General features: G+C 42.0%; 1 protein-coding gene across 2 annotated transcripts in view; it reads right to left on the bottom strand.

The window, feature by feature from the left end:
- Positions 1-13,131, bottom strand: part of LAMC1 (laminin subunit gamma 1) — a 123,329-nt gene extending 110,198 nt beyond the window's left edge. Inside the window, exon 1 of one of the 2 annotated variants that reach the window (XM_032625346.1) lies at positions 12,244-13,131. In XM_032625346.1, coding sequence (XP_032481237.1) covers positions 12,244-12,658 — 415 coding nt within the window. In that variant the 5' untranslated portion in view covers positions 12,659-13,131. The remainder of the gene's footprint in view (positions 1-12,243) is intronic. The other variant, XM_032625336.1, reaches the window with a different exon arrangement.
- Positions 13,132-13,853: the final 722 nt, after the last annotated feature.

Raw genomic sequence — 13,853 nt, 5'->3', positions numbered from 1 at the left:
TTCTATCCCATGAACTTATCTAAAATACTCACTATAAATTCACAACTATGTATAGAGACACTCTGAAAGTTAATCCTAGACCCTCAGCCCCACAGAACATGACCCCTTTACCATGAAGTTACGGTAACCACACGACCAAAACAATTAAAGTAGACAATTGCTCTTCCGTTTCCAACTGTCTCTCCCCACACAATATTCACCTTTAGCCTCGTGTTTCTTCCCACCTCCAAAAAGAACACAACTTCAGTGAAAATTTCAGGATGCTCATCTCTACCAGATCATGATCTGGCATTTAAATAATAGTAATAATCTAAAAACTTAGCGCTTCCCTGGTGGTACAGTGGTTAAGAATCCGCCTGCCAATGCAGGGGACACGGGTTCGAGCCCTGGTCTGAGAAGATCCCACATGCCACAGAGCAACTAAGCCTGTGCACCGCAACTACTAAGCCTGCACTCTAGAGCCCACGAGCCACAACTACTGAGCCCTCATGCCACAACTACTGAATCCCGCGCGCCTAGAGCCCGTGCTCCACAACAAGAGAAGCCACTGCAATAAGAAGCCCGTGCACCGCAATGAAGAGTAGCCCCTGCTCACCGCAACTAGAGAAAGCCTGCACACAGCAATGAAAACCCAACGCAGCTAAAAATAAATAAATGTATTTAAAATATTTTTAAATGAAAAACAATTTTTTTCATTTAAAAAATAAAAACTTAAAAAATAAAAATAAAAACTTAGTGACACCAAAACAACAGGACAAGTCACCAGTCCTATCAGGATAAGGTCCATAGGAGAAGGAACCACTAGGGGGAGGAACAGCAACACTGAAGCACAGATAAACTGCTAAACCAAGGCAACCATACCCTAACTTCTTTGGTAAGAGATTAAGTAAATTAAACCAGGACCCATCCCTAAAACATATTTTTTACAGCTTAAACTTTCCTAAGTTTCCTTCCAACTCCAAAATTATTCTAGTTAGCCACATATTCAAAAGTCCAGAGATGCCAACATTCCAGAAAACTAAAGGTCTAAATGTTGTACAGGATAGGGTCAGAAAACAAAATCCATTTCTAGATCTAATCATTTTACATTGCCAAGCTACTATAACTTATTTCTTAATAGTTTCAGATAATAAGATGATCTCAGATTTTGAGAACATCTGTGCAGACCATTCCTGTTTCTAATCAGGATTTGTGCTGCTAGAGCAGGAAAACATCATTTCCCAGTCCCTGCCAATGAACAGAGAGCTCAATAAAAGCTGTTCAACTCATTTTCATCAAGCTGTCATGACCCCCTTCTCAAAAACTGTGAAGCTCTTCTCTTGGAAAGACTTAAGATCCTTTTATTCTCTTTGAAGAATGTTGATGGGAAAGCCCTTAGAAAATACTTATGCTTCTGTATTTTACCAACTGGCAAAGGGGGTGGGGGCATTTTAAGCCCAATACTCGGCCTCAAATGTAGCAGTGGGTGCCATTCTTCCCATAAGAAATAAAATTGAGCATGTGAATTTAAATATCATCAGTCACTAGGATGTGATGATGTAACCACATGTATCACAGAAATGCAATGTGGACAAAGCAGGTCTGTAAAGAAAGCAGGATTGTGATTCAATAATACTTAATATTGAGTTGTAGAAGCGGAGGTAGTATGCAGTGGGGGAGAAACCCAAAATACAAAATCTAAGTGGGAACCCCCTTCTTCAGAGAGGAAGCAAAAAAAAATTTTCTTTTTCTAAATTTTAAGATATCTAGGAGTCCCGCTGATTGAACCTTGGCTCAGGAATGCTCTGGGGAAACTAAGGAGATAAAGAGTGAATGATAGATACACAGATAAGATAGAGAGACAGAGTTGTAGATTTACAAACTAACATATACAGAAATCAAAGTGAAGGAAGTCACTTCCAAGCCTGAAAGATGAAACAGTCACAAAGAAATCTCCTGGGACCACAGTAGTTATTTATCAATCAATAAAAGGTGGTTAGACCTTTCAGTTAGCAAACCTGAACAACAAAAAGGCCACCAAGTAAGAGTAAGAATTTACTTGAAGCAGAGGAAACAAAGTAGAACCTGGAGATGGCCCTGACAGCCTTATCTTTAAGGATGTCAGATAAAGTAAGCAACTGAACTAACTCAGCCATTCTCAACAACCAGAAAGGAGTCATGGATAAGGCAGAAAGGAGATAAGGTGGCGTTCCCCTGACCACCCTTCAGGAAACAGGGTATGTGGTACACTTTTCCTATCATTAGACACTGACAAAACACAGAATCTCATTCTGAAATTCAATAAATTCCTTAGAAATTCCTAGAAGCGTTAACACCTAAATATAAAACTAGTATAAGTACCCAAAACCGAGTATTTTCCCATTGCTAACAATCCTCTGTTCTTCACAAATAAGTGCAAAGATCTTTTTAAAAGAAGCACTCCAAATCCAGAGCTCAAGCAGAGATCTGTCAGAGAAACCAGACTCAGTCCTTTGGTTTGGTATACTTTCATTTCACTTCCTAATTAAAGATCCTCTACAGTTCTCCATCACTTACCAGGCTTGTTCTAACATGGCAGAGTGGCAAGAGCATAACCTATCCACAGCAGGTCTGAATTCCAACCTAAATTCAACCTGTTCTACCTCACAGCAGTCACCAGTCCCATTACTATCCATAGGGGTAACAGTAGCTCTCAAGATTGTTTTAAGGATTCAAAGAGGCAACCGAGGGGTGCTCGACGAAAGGAAATTCACTTTCTTTTGTTGCCCAGTTTTCACGATCCGCATCTCCTCAGAACCCATCCTCCCAAGTCTCTACTACTCCATGAAAAGCAAACAATGTCTTCACCATTATCTGGTTACTCTTAGACCTTTATTCAAACAAATCACCCTTCCTGGAAAGTCCTCCATTCATGTCTACCACTCTTCAAGACCCAAGAAGCTTTTCCTGGGTGACTGCCATCGACACTCTTCGAAGTGCTTTACAGGTATTCCCTCAGCACTTTAAAAAGTTTCAACTGAATTATGTTTACTGTGCTTATATTCTCCCACTGATTGTCTGTACATGAATGTTTTTGTCTTATCCCCTCAAAACACATTACAAATCACCTGAGGATAAAGAAAGTGTTTCAACAATATTACCTACACGTTCCATATTACAATGCCCATAAGAGAAGAATTTTCTCAGCAAAGTAAGAATTTTATTTACAAAAGAACTTTGCCAACTAATTAAAATCACAATCAAATAGGCTCACCTCATTTTGAGTGGGTAAGTCTTTTCACTTAGTTGGAAATACTTCATAAAATTTCATACACTTCTCTAAGAAAGCCACACAACACAGTTCAAGCTTCAGACTTATTTCTTTTTTTAAAATAAATTTATTTATTTATTTAATTTTGGCTGCATTGGGTCTCTGTTGTGGTGCACGGGCTTCTCATTGTGGTGGCTTCTCTTATTGCAGAGCACGGGCTCTAGGTGCACGGGCTTCAGCAGTTGTGGCGCACAGGCTTAGTTGCTCCGTGGCATGTCGGATCTTCCCAGACCAGGGATCAAACCTATGTCCCCTGCATTGGCAGGCAAATTCTTAACCACTGCACCACCAAGGAAGCCCCAAATGTATTATTTCTAAACGGCTCAATGAGAAGAAGCCACTATCTGGAACATGTCAAAGGAAGAAAGATGGGGTCTCCACATTATACATTTTATGCAATATATGGAATATTTTGTTTTCACTATAGAATTTAAGTAACAAGTTTTATAAAAACCAGACATTGTAACAAAAACACATGCCACAGGGACATTCTTAGAGAACTCTCTAAACCTGCCCCCCAAAACACAAACTTACCATTTATTACTTCAAACCACCAAGCACCAACCAAATCCATCACCTGGTTAAAGGTAGTCGTGAGAAGAGCAAAGAGAACTTGCTCTTCCTGTACACCTGCCCACACTCCACTTCCTGAGACTTACCAGGAAGCTCACCTGAATGCTTTTCTGAAAGCACTCTGTAGGTACTTCAAGTAAAATCAGCTGATACCTCAATGAAAATCAGCTGGTTGGCTTGTTTTGTGTCCCTTCACTCAAAAAACATTTCTGAATGCCTACTGATGCCAGCAACTGCTGGTAGGGTAGAAAGACCGTACAAGAAATAGAACGTAGGTGATTATGTCTCAGATTCTGTGCTCTCCTATTTTAAACCAAAATCGTACTCCAAACTAACAAAATCACCTATTTATTTTTTGTATTTTAATAGGTTGAAACTTTTAATTCTTTTTTTCTAATTTGAAGAATAATTTAGATAAAACAAAGTACACAAATATTAAATGTACAGCTCTGAATCTGTACATATGTATACACCTTTGTAACCTCCATGCAGGTCAAGATACAGAACGTAAAGTGGGAACTACAAAGGAGAAAAAAAAGGACTGATTACTAGCTGTGTCTCTGAAAACACTGACAGGCATCTCTGTAGTCACTGCGTTGGGCAATCGCTCTGGTTAGCAGAAACCTTCACATACAATGTGATTTATCATCACGAACAAAATTCATTGAGTCCCTAACTCTATACTCTATACAGTAGAGTAACTCTATACAATACCACTTGTATTTTTTATTTCAAGAAATTTTTAAAAAATGTGAAGGCTGATTCTGAATCCTTATTTCCAAAAACTTCCAAAACAAAAAGAAGATAAAATAACAAAAAAAAAAAAAACACAAAACAAGACGATACAGCAAAAATCCAATGTTGACTGCAATATAATAGGAAGCAGCCATGCAGTCGGAAACAAAGAGTAAAAGGAGGGAGCTGAGGGACTAAAACTCCTAAAGTTTTAAAAGAAATAATGTAAATCCCCTAATTCATCTCCCAGCCTTGCCACAAAAGATCTGAGAGCGCCATTGTCTAAGAAAGAGATAAGTCTGCTTTATTTTATTTCATGAATATGTAGCTGCATAGGGCACCAGGCTGACTGGACCCAGTTATTTTAGGCTGGCCTCCTGGAAGAGCCCATGGAAAGAAAAGCAGATGTACTTAATTAGTGTCACCACAGTCTGGCACAATACTCTAAAACCTCAGTGACATTTCTATAAATGAGTTTTCTGCTAACCCCATTTAGCAAGCTGTCCGTTTTAGGCCCACATGAGCCAACATCTAACTTTATCATTTTAGAAGAAAGGAGATGCTTGCAAATCTTAGCAAGGCCCTCTTACAAATCTTAGGGCAAGAAACAGGCAAAGTAATAGAACCGGCACACAGTCATCTTGAAATTTTATCCTTTGACAATTTAAGATAAGGGACAGATTAATCCCTTATTTTAAAAAATCCTCTCTGGAATTTTGGGCAGTAAAAATAAACAAACAGTTCTGCTCTAAACTTTGACACTTTTCCCTAAAACTCAAACAGACCAGCAGTGGAGCTGTCAGTTAAGAATAGCTGGAAACAAGCAACAAGGGAAGAAGCATCTGCTGGTTCTGCTGCCTGTTAAATCTAGACAAATAAGTGGTTATTATTCATCTGTCTAACCACTTTAATGTGGTTCTTCACTACCCTGCAGAGAAGGCACACCTCAGTATGCCAGTCTCCTGAGTGTACCCATAAATTAAATAAACTAAAAACGATGCCACACAATAAGCAAATAAGATGTTTCACTGCAACCCTTCTCCACAACTGCTTAATAATACCCTTTTAGAGTCTATTTCAACAACAAACATGTGAATATACATTTTAAAATAAAATTTATGTCCATTTCTAAGGAAAAAACACACAACATTAAAATTTCAGAAACATATTCACATGTGAGATTCAAACCTAAGTAATTTACTCATAAAATTTATCCAGCTGACTTCAAATCATATAAAAGCCTAATTTTTACACCAAAAAAGGACAGTCACAGATCTTTCGATTCCATATCAGTTCCATACCCAACTTAGTACTTTTTTATAAAGCTACAGAAATAAAACAACCAGGTACCACATTCACAGTGGCATAAATCTCAAAAACATGGAGAGATGGCACTGATAAAAATAAACTCAAGTTCAAAAGTGTTACTGAGAAGAATACAAATTAATGTGCAGTGTTCTGGGACTTCTTATAATTCAGGCATTCATTTATTTACTCACTCTTCATATATTTACTGAACACTATGCCAGACACATTGTTAAGCAGTGGAGATACAAACCCTCCAGCCTCCCTCCAAACGGTAAGTTAAGTGAATGCTTTCTGTGTGTGCACCTTTTACCTAAAAACTTATATAATAACTTATATTAAAAAACTTATATAATAAAACTTATATAATGTTATATAATAACACTGAATGTATCGGTCTAGAGCAGAGGTCACCAAACTTGTCCTGTAGAGGGTCAGAGAGTAAACATTTTAGGCTTTGTGGGCCAGGACTTATTGTTACAATTACTCAACTCTGCCTTTCTAGTGCAAAATCAGCCAGAGACAGTATGTTAATAAATGAACTTGACTGTGTTTCAATAAAACTTTATGGATACTAAAATTTGAATTTCATATAATTTTCACATCATAAAGTATTTTTCTTCTTTTGATTTTTCAACCAATTAAACATGTAAAAACCATTCTTAGCTCATCGCCCATACAAAAATAGGTGGCAGCCCAGGGCTGGATTTAGTCTGTGGGCTATAATTTGCCTACCCCCAGGCTAGAGACCTAGGTCTCCACATCTAAGCCACAAGTTCCATGAGGTCAGGGCAATGTCCAATGAATCATTATACACCCAGGAATCTGTATGGTGCTGAGGCATAGCAAGCAATTAACTCATGTTAGTTATATTCAACTAAACTAAAAAGATGACTAAGTCCCCGACCCTGCCTTCAAAGACCTCATGGTCTAGAAGTGGAGACAGACAAGTAAAGAAACAAGACAATACCATGTGATAAATGCTATGGTAGATACCTACAGGGTGGTTTGAGTGGACACCTAATCCAGGCCAGGGAGAAAGAAACTGGGGAAGGATTCCTGAAGGTGATGACACCTGGAAGAAGTGTTCCAAACCAAAGAAACAGCCCTTCAAGCACATGAAATGACAAAAGATAAGCCTAGAGGTTATAAAGGTCCGGATCCTAAAGTACCTTATACACCACGCCAAGGCATCTGGACTTTATCCTAAAGGCTTGAGGAATCACTGCAGAATTTTTAGCTGGAAAACGATATCATCAGATTTGCATTTTAGAACCATTGCTCAGTCCAAAGCGATGGCTGCCTGAATAGAAAGAGCAAAACTGGAGGCAGAAAGACAACCAATTCGTTAGCAAGATGTTGCAGTAATCAAGGTGAAATTCCATGGGGGGTTACAGTAAAGCAGATATAAAGATAAGGATCCAAGAGACATATGGCTGGATACAGGAAGTGAGAGTGGAGTCTTGGGCAGATTGTAACAAGGATGGGTGGGAAAGAGGGTGGAGTTACAGCTGCCCAGAGACCCAGCAGCAGATGCTATCTGCTGGCCAAACAGAGTAATCTTCACTGATGAAAGCCTATGAAGCATGGTTCTTGGCAAAATATTGGTTGAGAGCCTCAGGAATAAACAGTAGTGCTGTTCATTAAGATGCAGCTTTGAACTGGATAAGACAATAAGAAATGAATTTAGTTTTGGACATGGCCTCTGGACATAGCAAACTGACCGTGTCCCACATGGAGAAAAAGCTGTCCTGAAGATACAAATTTAGAATTTATTGATTTGCAAATAGTAATGGAAGCCTTGAGATTTAGAGGACTTCATTGAGGAAGAGTGAGTAGCATGAAAAAAAAAAAAGGAATCGAGAAACATAAGTGAAAAGGAACAGAGGGAACAGGAGGAAAACCAAGGGAGTCTAGTGTCTCTGAATCAGTATGTACATGAACTTGTATTGATATTTTAAAGTTGCCCTGGAATAAACTAGTCATTCTTTTGAGAGATTTGTTAGAGAAACGAAGAACTGCAGGAGCTAGTATGTTTGACTGAGTCAAAAACCTAACTCCACCATAATTCTTGGCAAATCACAACCTCAGGACCCCATCTTTGCCTTCCCTCACTGAGTTATGAAAATCTAATCAGTGATAAACTGGAGGCTTTATAAACTGTAAAATATTATAAAGGAACTCCTGATTTATTATTGTAATGTCATTACATCTGGGTATGAAAATTCCATCTAACAGAGTATAAACTTCTGAAGAATGGACCTTCAATCTTCTACACCTTTCTATCAGGTACTACACCACGTATTTAGTAGGCATTTAAAATATGTTTGCAGAATATTTGGGAGTAACGTGAGAATGTATGCACAGGGAAAGGAGTGCATAGCAAAAGGCATGTCCAACTTCCTAAAAGGATTTAGAATTGAAATAGTCAAACTTTATCCCTCCCACAAATGTGGCCAATGACAAAATAATGGGGGGAGGGGAGCTCATAGTTCCAAACTTTCTCCTAATGTGTAAACTGTTTTTCTGAATGCTTTAGAAACATGAAAAAGGTATTTACGGGAAAAGCAGTGAATTGTAGAACAGGAAAACAGCCAACAAGCAACTTTATAAAACTGTGTTCACCAACTGCTGGCCACTAAAGAAGAACTCCTTAACTCCTCAAGTTGAAACCTGCAAAATGTAAATCAGGCCTTTGTAAGACAAACTAAAATAGTGTCCCCTCAGGGTGCACAAATACCACAGTGAAGTCACCAGAGTTCTAAGAGTCAGAACCTACCTCGCAAAGATATTCCCAGGAAAAAAATTTGCTGTTTGTTTCATGTTAAATACACAGTAAGAGGACCAAACAGAATAAAATGTAATACCCTTATATAGCAATTATTGTGATTTAGACACACAAAAACAATATTTAGATACAGCTTAAAAGTGTCATTTAATCACTGCTTGTTCCTAAAGCTTATAAGGAGCTTGGACACCAATCTGGCAGGCTGGACACCCAGTCTGCCAAGTTTTCATCTACAGTGACTATCAAGTTAATTAAAGGGGCTGTTTAATAAAAGGCAAATCCTCAGATGCAATCTTACTATCAACTACTCTGCTGATAAGGATAAAACTTATTATAAAACACAAAAGCCAGACTTTTAAAAAGCAGTTGAATAATTCATATAGGAGTTAGGAGAGAAGATCCAGAAGTGAAAGGCAAAATAAGAAAGACTTCTTTTTAGAAAAGGATGCCTTGCTGAGATTTCTCTCCTCAATGGGCAGAAAATAACAGTTCTGATGTCCACAGCAACTTTAACTCATTATATCTAAGTATACATTGCACCCTGTACCCTGGATAACTGTAAATGGTGCTTAAGACATGGCTGCTTACAGAAACAATGCTGATTTTCCTGGCTTTTGTACAAGTGATGATAATGGTACAATCACCTAATTTGTACTTGCCATCTGTTAAAATATGCCTCACCCCCCAAAAAAGGTACCAGTTAAAATGATCGTGTAATTTTATACATACATGTGTATGCATGAAATGTTTCTGGAAGGTTACATACAAAATTGTGAGCGACAGTCTCTAGGGCAACTTAGCAAATGGAGATGAAGAGACTCACTAGTCATTATACTGTTTTAATTCACTATGTCATGTTTTACTTTTACAATAAAAAAAGTCTTAGGATCACTGGCAAAATATGTATATTTCTTGTGACAACTTAACTGTGATCTGACTTTGCTTATTTTAAAGTTTACTGTGCTTAAAGTTCAACATCAAAAGGAAGGCTACAAAAGTGGTGGCTAGACCTAGTTCTTTCACACTGCTCCCTTCGAGTTTCACATGCTCTGTAAGGGCAAAGCGCAATATGCATCACTTGTTTAAGGGTATGTGAAATTTGAACTGGATGGGAGATTTAATAGATGCACAAACAGTCATGGTCCTTGAATTCATGGGAAATAATTAGTTAGCTAGAGCCCATGGAGTAACTGCAGTTAGGGAGTGAATGTGCTGAATATCAAAACACACAATAATACATAAAGCCCTGCCTATCTGTTGTTAAGTTATAGATCATAACATTCATGAATACATATATCCTTGTCATGAAAAAAGAGAGGGGACAGAGATTGAGACATCAACGCCACTACACACAAATCTCCCTCCCCTTCCCCATCTTCTCCACACACAGTTTCCTCCAGGACAGCATTTATGATGGCACAACAAGTACAATAACTTCTAGTCAAGTTTTTAGAAATTTTCTATCTAAAAATCTTCAAGTAAATGTTCTTACAGTATTTGTATGAAAACTATTTTAAATCACTTTTATTTACTTAGAAGTTTTAAATCTATAGTTTTATGAACTTCATTTAGCAAGAATGTTAACCAAAAACTGAAGAATTTTTCAGCAAAACAAGTTCAAGCACATATAACATTTTCAGAGTAAAAAGTCTTTCGAGCTTTTTAATCACTAGGACCCAAAGCTCATATATCGGCCTCCCAGTAGTAGCAACCTAACTTGACGGATACTATCTTACCTAACACATTATCTTTGTAATAGAGAAGTAATCACCGAGTAATCTACCTTCCTCTACCATCACCTGAAGTAACCTTTTGCTACATAGTGCTCACAGCAGAAAATTCAGAAGGTCCAGATTGACAGCCCTATCTTTACCTATATAAGAGATTCTTATTCAGAAATTTTCAGTTGAATCTCAGGCATTTGAGACATCAAGGCTGTGCTTTTGCTTTGAAATTTTTAATATTTCAAAACAGATAAAATAAATAAGACGCTGTAGGCATTCAAAATTCAACACAGAAGCTTTAAAAAGACAAAAAAAATTTTTTTAATAATTGGATAAAAGTTTCAAAACTAATCTTGGCTAAGTTTAAAAATACAACACTTAGGAGAAAAGTGATAAAGAGCATCCCCACAAAGTCTTAGGAGGCCCTAGGTCTCTTGCAGAATCTTTAGAAAGGCACCTGTTCCAAGATACTGCTTAGTTCCATGTTTCCAATACCTCTGAAAAACTGAACTCAGTTTATTTCTTCCACCTCTGAAAAACAGGTGCCTTAGAGTTCCAGTTTATGAACTTACTTTTGAAAAGTTTCATCTTCCTAATAACTTGTCTACAAATAAAATGATATTTACTACAAAGGTGCTAAATACTGTTTTTCTAAAACTTGCTCCACACACAGTAATTTAACTCCACTTTTCAAAGTACTTTCTCTAGAATCTTGATGCTTTCATAAAATTTAATGTATCAGAGAGCAGTGGAAAGAAAAATACAAAAACCACGACCAAAAGAACCATGTGCCTACCAAACGTTCCTTTCGAAGATTCCCCAAATAATGTTACTAGCCTTATAGAATTATACTGCTTTGATAGAAGAATGGCTTGGCACGCTGTTCGCTCTGGAAGTTCATTACTACCAGCTACTGGTCTGCAACGGGACTGAAGCTCTGCCCCTCAAGGCCAGTTTCTCATGCATGTTACTCTGTTAAACACAATAATGAATCATTCTGCTTGTTTGTATATTTCAACGATGAAGAAAAACTGACCCAGATCAAACATGATTTTTAATACTCGGGGATAAACACATGTCCATCCTCATCCACCACCCAGCAATGAAGTTTTCTATACATCCCTTTCCTGACTGCTAAAAGGTCACTTACACATGCTTCTACACTTGCTTTGAATCAAAGCAAAAGGAAAGACAGTGAGGAGAGCCTTTTTACTCAGGAACAAAACCGTACCCAACAATTACAGTGAGTGCAGATACTTCCTTTTGTTTTGTCTGTACCAGGATTATCAGTGAAATCGCTCTGTGGCCCTTAATTAAAGCTGAACAACTTTAAAGAACAATAACTTTAAAAGTGAACTTCTATTTTAATTACACATAGGCAACAGCGGTAGTAAAGTCATTTGCTCCCCTCAAATCCCCTTAACTTAGACCCTTTCCTCTCTAGCTTATTCAGCAAACAGCAATCACCCTCAACCCTGGAGAGAAAGTCTTTTAAACAAGGTAAAAGTGCTAAAGGTTGACAAGCGAGGAGGGGGCGTTCTGATTAACGCTTCAGGAAAGAGGGACCAAAACAGCCGAAATGGCGAATAATCAAGGGGGCGAAAATCCGGCTAAGTTATTTATAGACTAGGAAAGCAAACAGAGAGAGATGCTGGCGGGAAGCATCTTGGCTCGCGGGATGTTAAGTGCTAGATCTAGTTTAGAAGTTGGAGATGGGAATTTCTATATGGCCCATGCTGGGGAGCAGAGAGCCACCACGCGTCTGTTTGGTCCCCGCAGACTGGGTGAGGGGGTGAGCAGTAGTAGGGGATGGCGCTGTCACCGCTTACCCAGATGCAGCGTGAGGTTGATGGAGTTGGGGTACTGCACCCCGGCCAGCATGGTCTGGCTCTGCCACCAGGTGGTGTCGGCCTGGTTGTTGTAGTCCGTCAGGAAGGCTGCCCCGTGCTGCAGGTGGGGCTGCCCGGCGTCGCACAGGTGACAGGACTTGGTGACCCCGGTCACCCCGGTCTGCACACAGTACTCCTCGGGCGGAGTCCCGCACGTGTTGGTGGCCACCACGGTCACGTTGAAGGCGGCGTTGACGAATTCGGGCATGCAGCGCTGCGACCGCCCGCCCTCGTCCGTGCACTCGTCCATGGCTGCCCGGGCGCAGCCGGCCGCAGCGGCCGCCAGCACAGCCAACACCCGCCAGAGGCCGCCCCGCGGCCGCAGCGCCGGCGCGGCCGGTTTGCTGCCCCTCATCCCGCCGCCCGCGCGCTGGGCCACGGCAAAGGCAAGAGCGCGGGCGCGTTCCTCTCGTGCAGCGGCGTCCCTCGGAGGCCGCTCAGCGGGCTGAGCCTCGGGGCCCAGTGGCCGGACTCTCCGGACGGGCGGTGGCGGCGGCTCGCGGCGGAGAGGCGGTCCGGAGGGCGCCCCTGGTGAGAACTACGCGGCTCGCTAACCACTGCCCCGCACGCCGCCTCCGCGCCTCCCTCTCCCACCCGGGACACAGCCGGCACTCGCCACCGACCCCCGACTTCCGAGCGCGTACCCGAGCGCGCGCCCCCGGGGAGGAAGGAGCAGGGGGTGGGATCGGCAGAGTGGGGTGGGGTCTGCCGAGAAAGCCCAACCCCGGCGTCCTCTCAGTAGCTCCCGCGGCCCCCGTAGCCGCTCCCCGGCTCTCCACGCGCGGTGGACTGCGCGTCCGCCCCGGCAACTCGCGGCGGTGGCGGCGGCGGCAGCGGCGGCGGCAGCGGCGGCGGGGGCGGTGACATCTCGCGCTCGAGCCCGCGGCGCGCGATCGGCGGGGGAGGGGCTTTGAGGGGCGCGAGGGGTGGGCGGGGAGCGGGAGGAGAGGGGAGGGAGGGGCGGCAGGGCGGTGCATGCTGGGAGGGAAAGGAAGGCATCGGAGAGGCAGCTCCCAGCCGGGAGGTGGATGCTGGGGTTCCCTGGCGCCGAGTCCCCGGAAGACTCGGGATTAGGGGAGCGGGTAATGGAGGGGGCCTTAAAGGGGCGACGCCGGAGGGGTGAGGTCGCTCGGAGTCGGCCTTTGGGCCCCACACCGGTCTGGGCCGCAAGAGCGCGGTTCCCCGCCCCGCCAGGTGTCAGTCCTTGCGTCCAGCCGGCAGCACCCCGGGCCAGGGACCAAAGGGACCCGATCGATGGTGGGCACTGCCCGCAGTGCTTCGCCCCAGCCGGCCGCCCCGGGAATGCCCCCTGCCGCTCGGGGTCGGCTCCAGCTCTTTCCGAGGAGTGGTCCCGGGGTGTCAGGGGGCTGACATGGTGGTCCCCGGAGAATATAGGGCCTGGTCGCCGCATCATAATGTTTTCTGAAGCGATTTCCTGCCTCTGAATTAAAGTGTAACCAGTCGTTTAAAAGGCGCAAGGAAGGAAGTGAAAAGGCTGGGAATGGAATGACATTTTTCCCCTGGGTACGGAGACCTACTGCGAAATTCTT

This window comes from Phocoena sinus, chromosome 1 (genome assembly GCF_008692025.1).
Source record: "Phocoena sinus isolate mPhoSin1 chromosome 1, mPhoSin1.pri, whole genome shotgun sequence".
Taxonomy (NCBI): domain Eukaryota; kingdom Metazoa; phylum Chordata; class Mammalia; order Artiodactyla; family Phocoenidae; genus Phocoena; species Phocoena sinus.
This window is presented reverse-complemented; position numbering and strand designations above follow the sequence as displayed.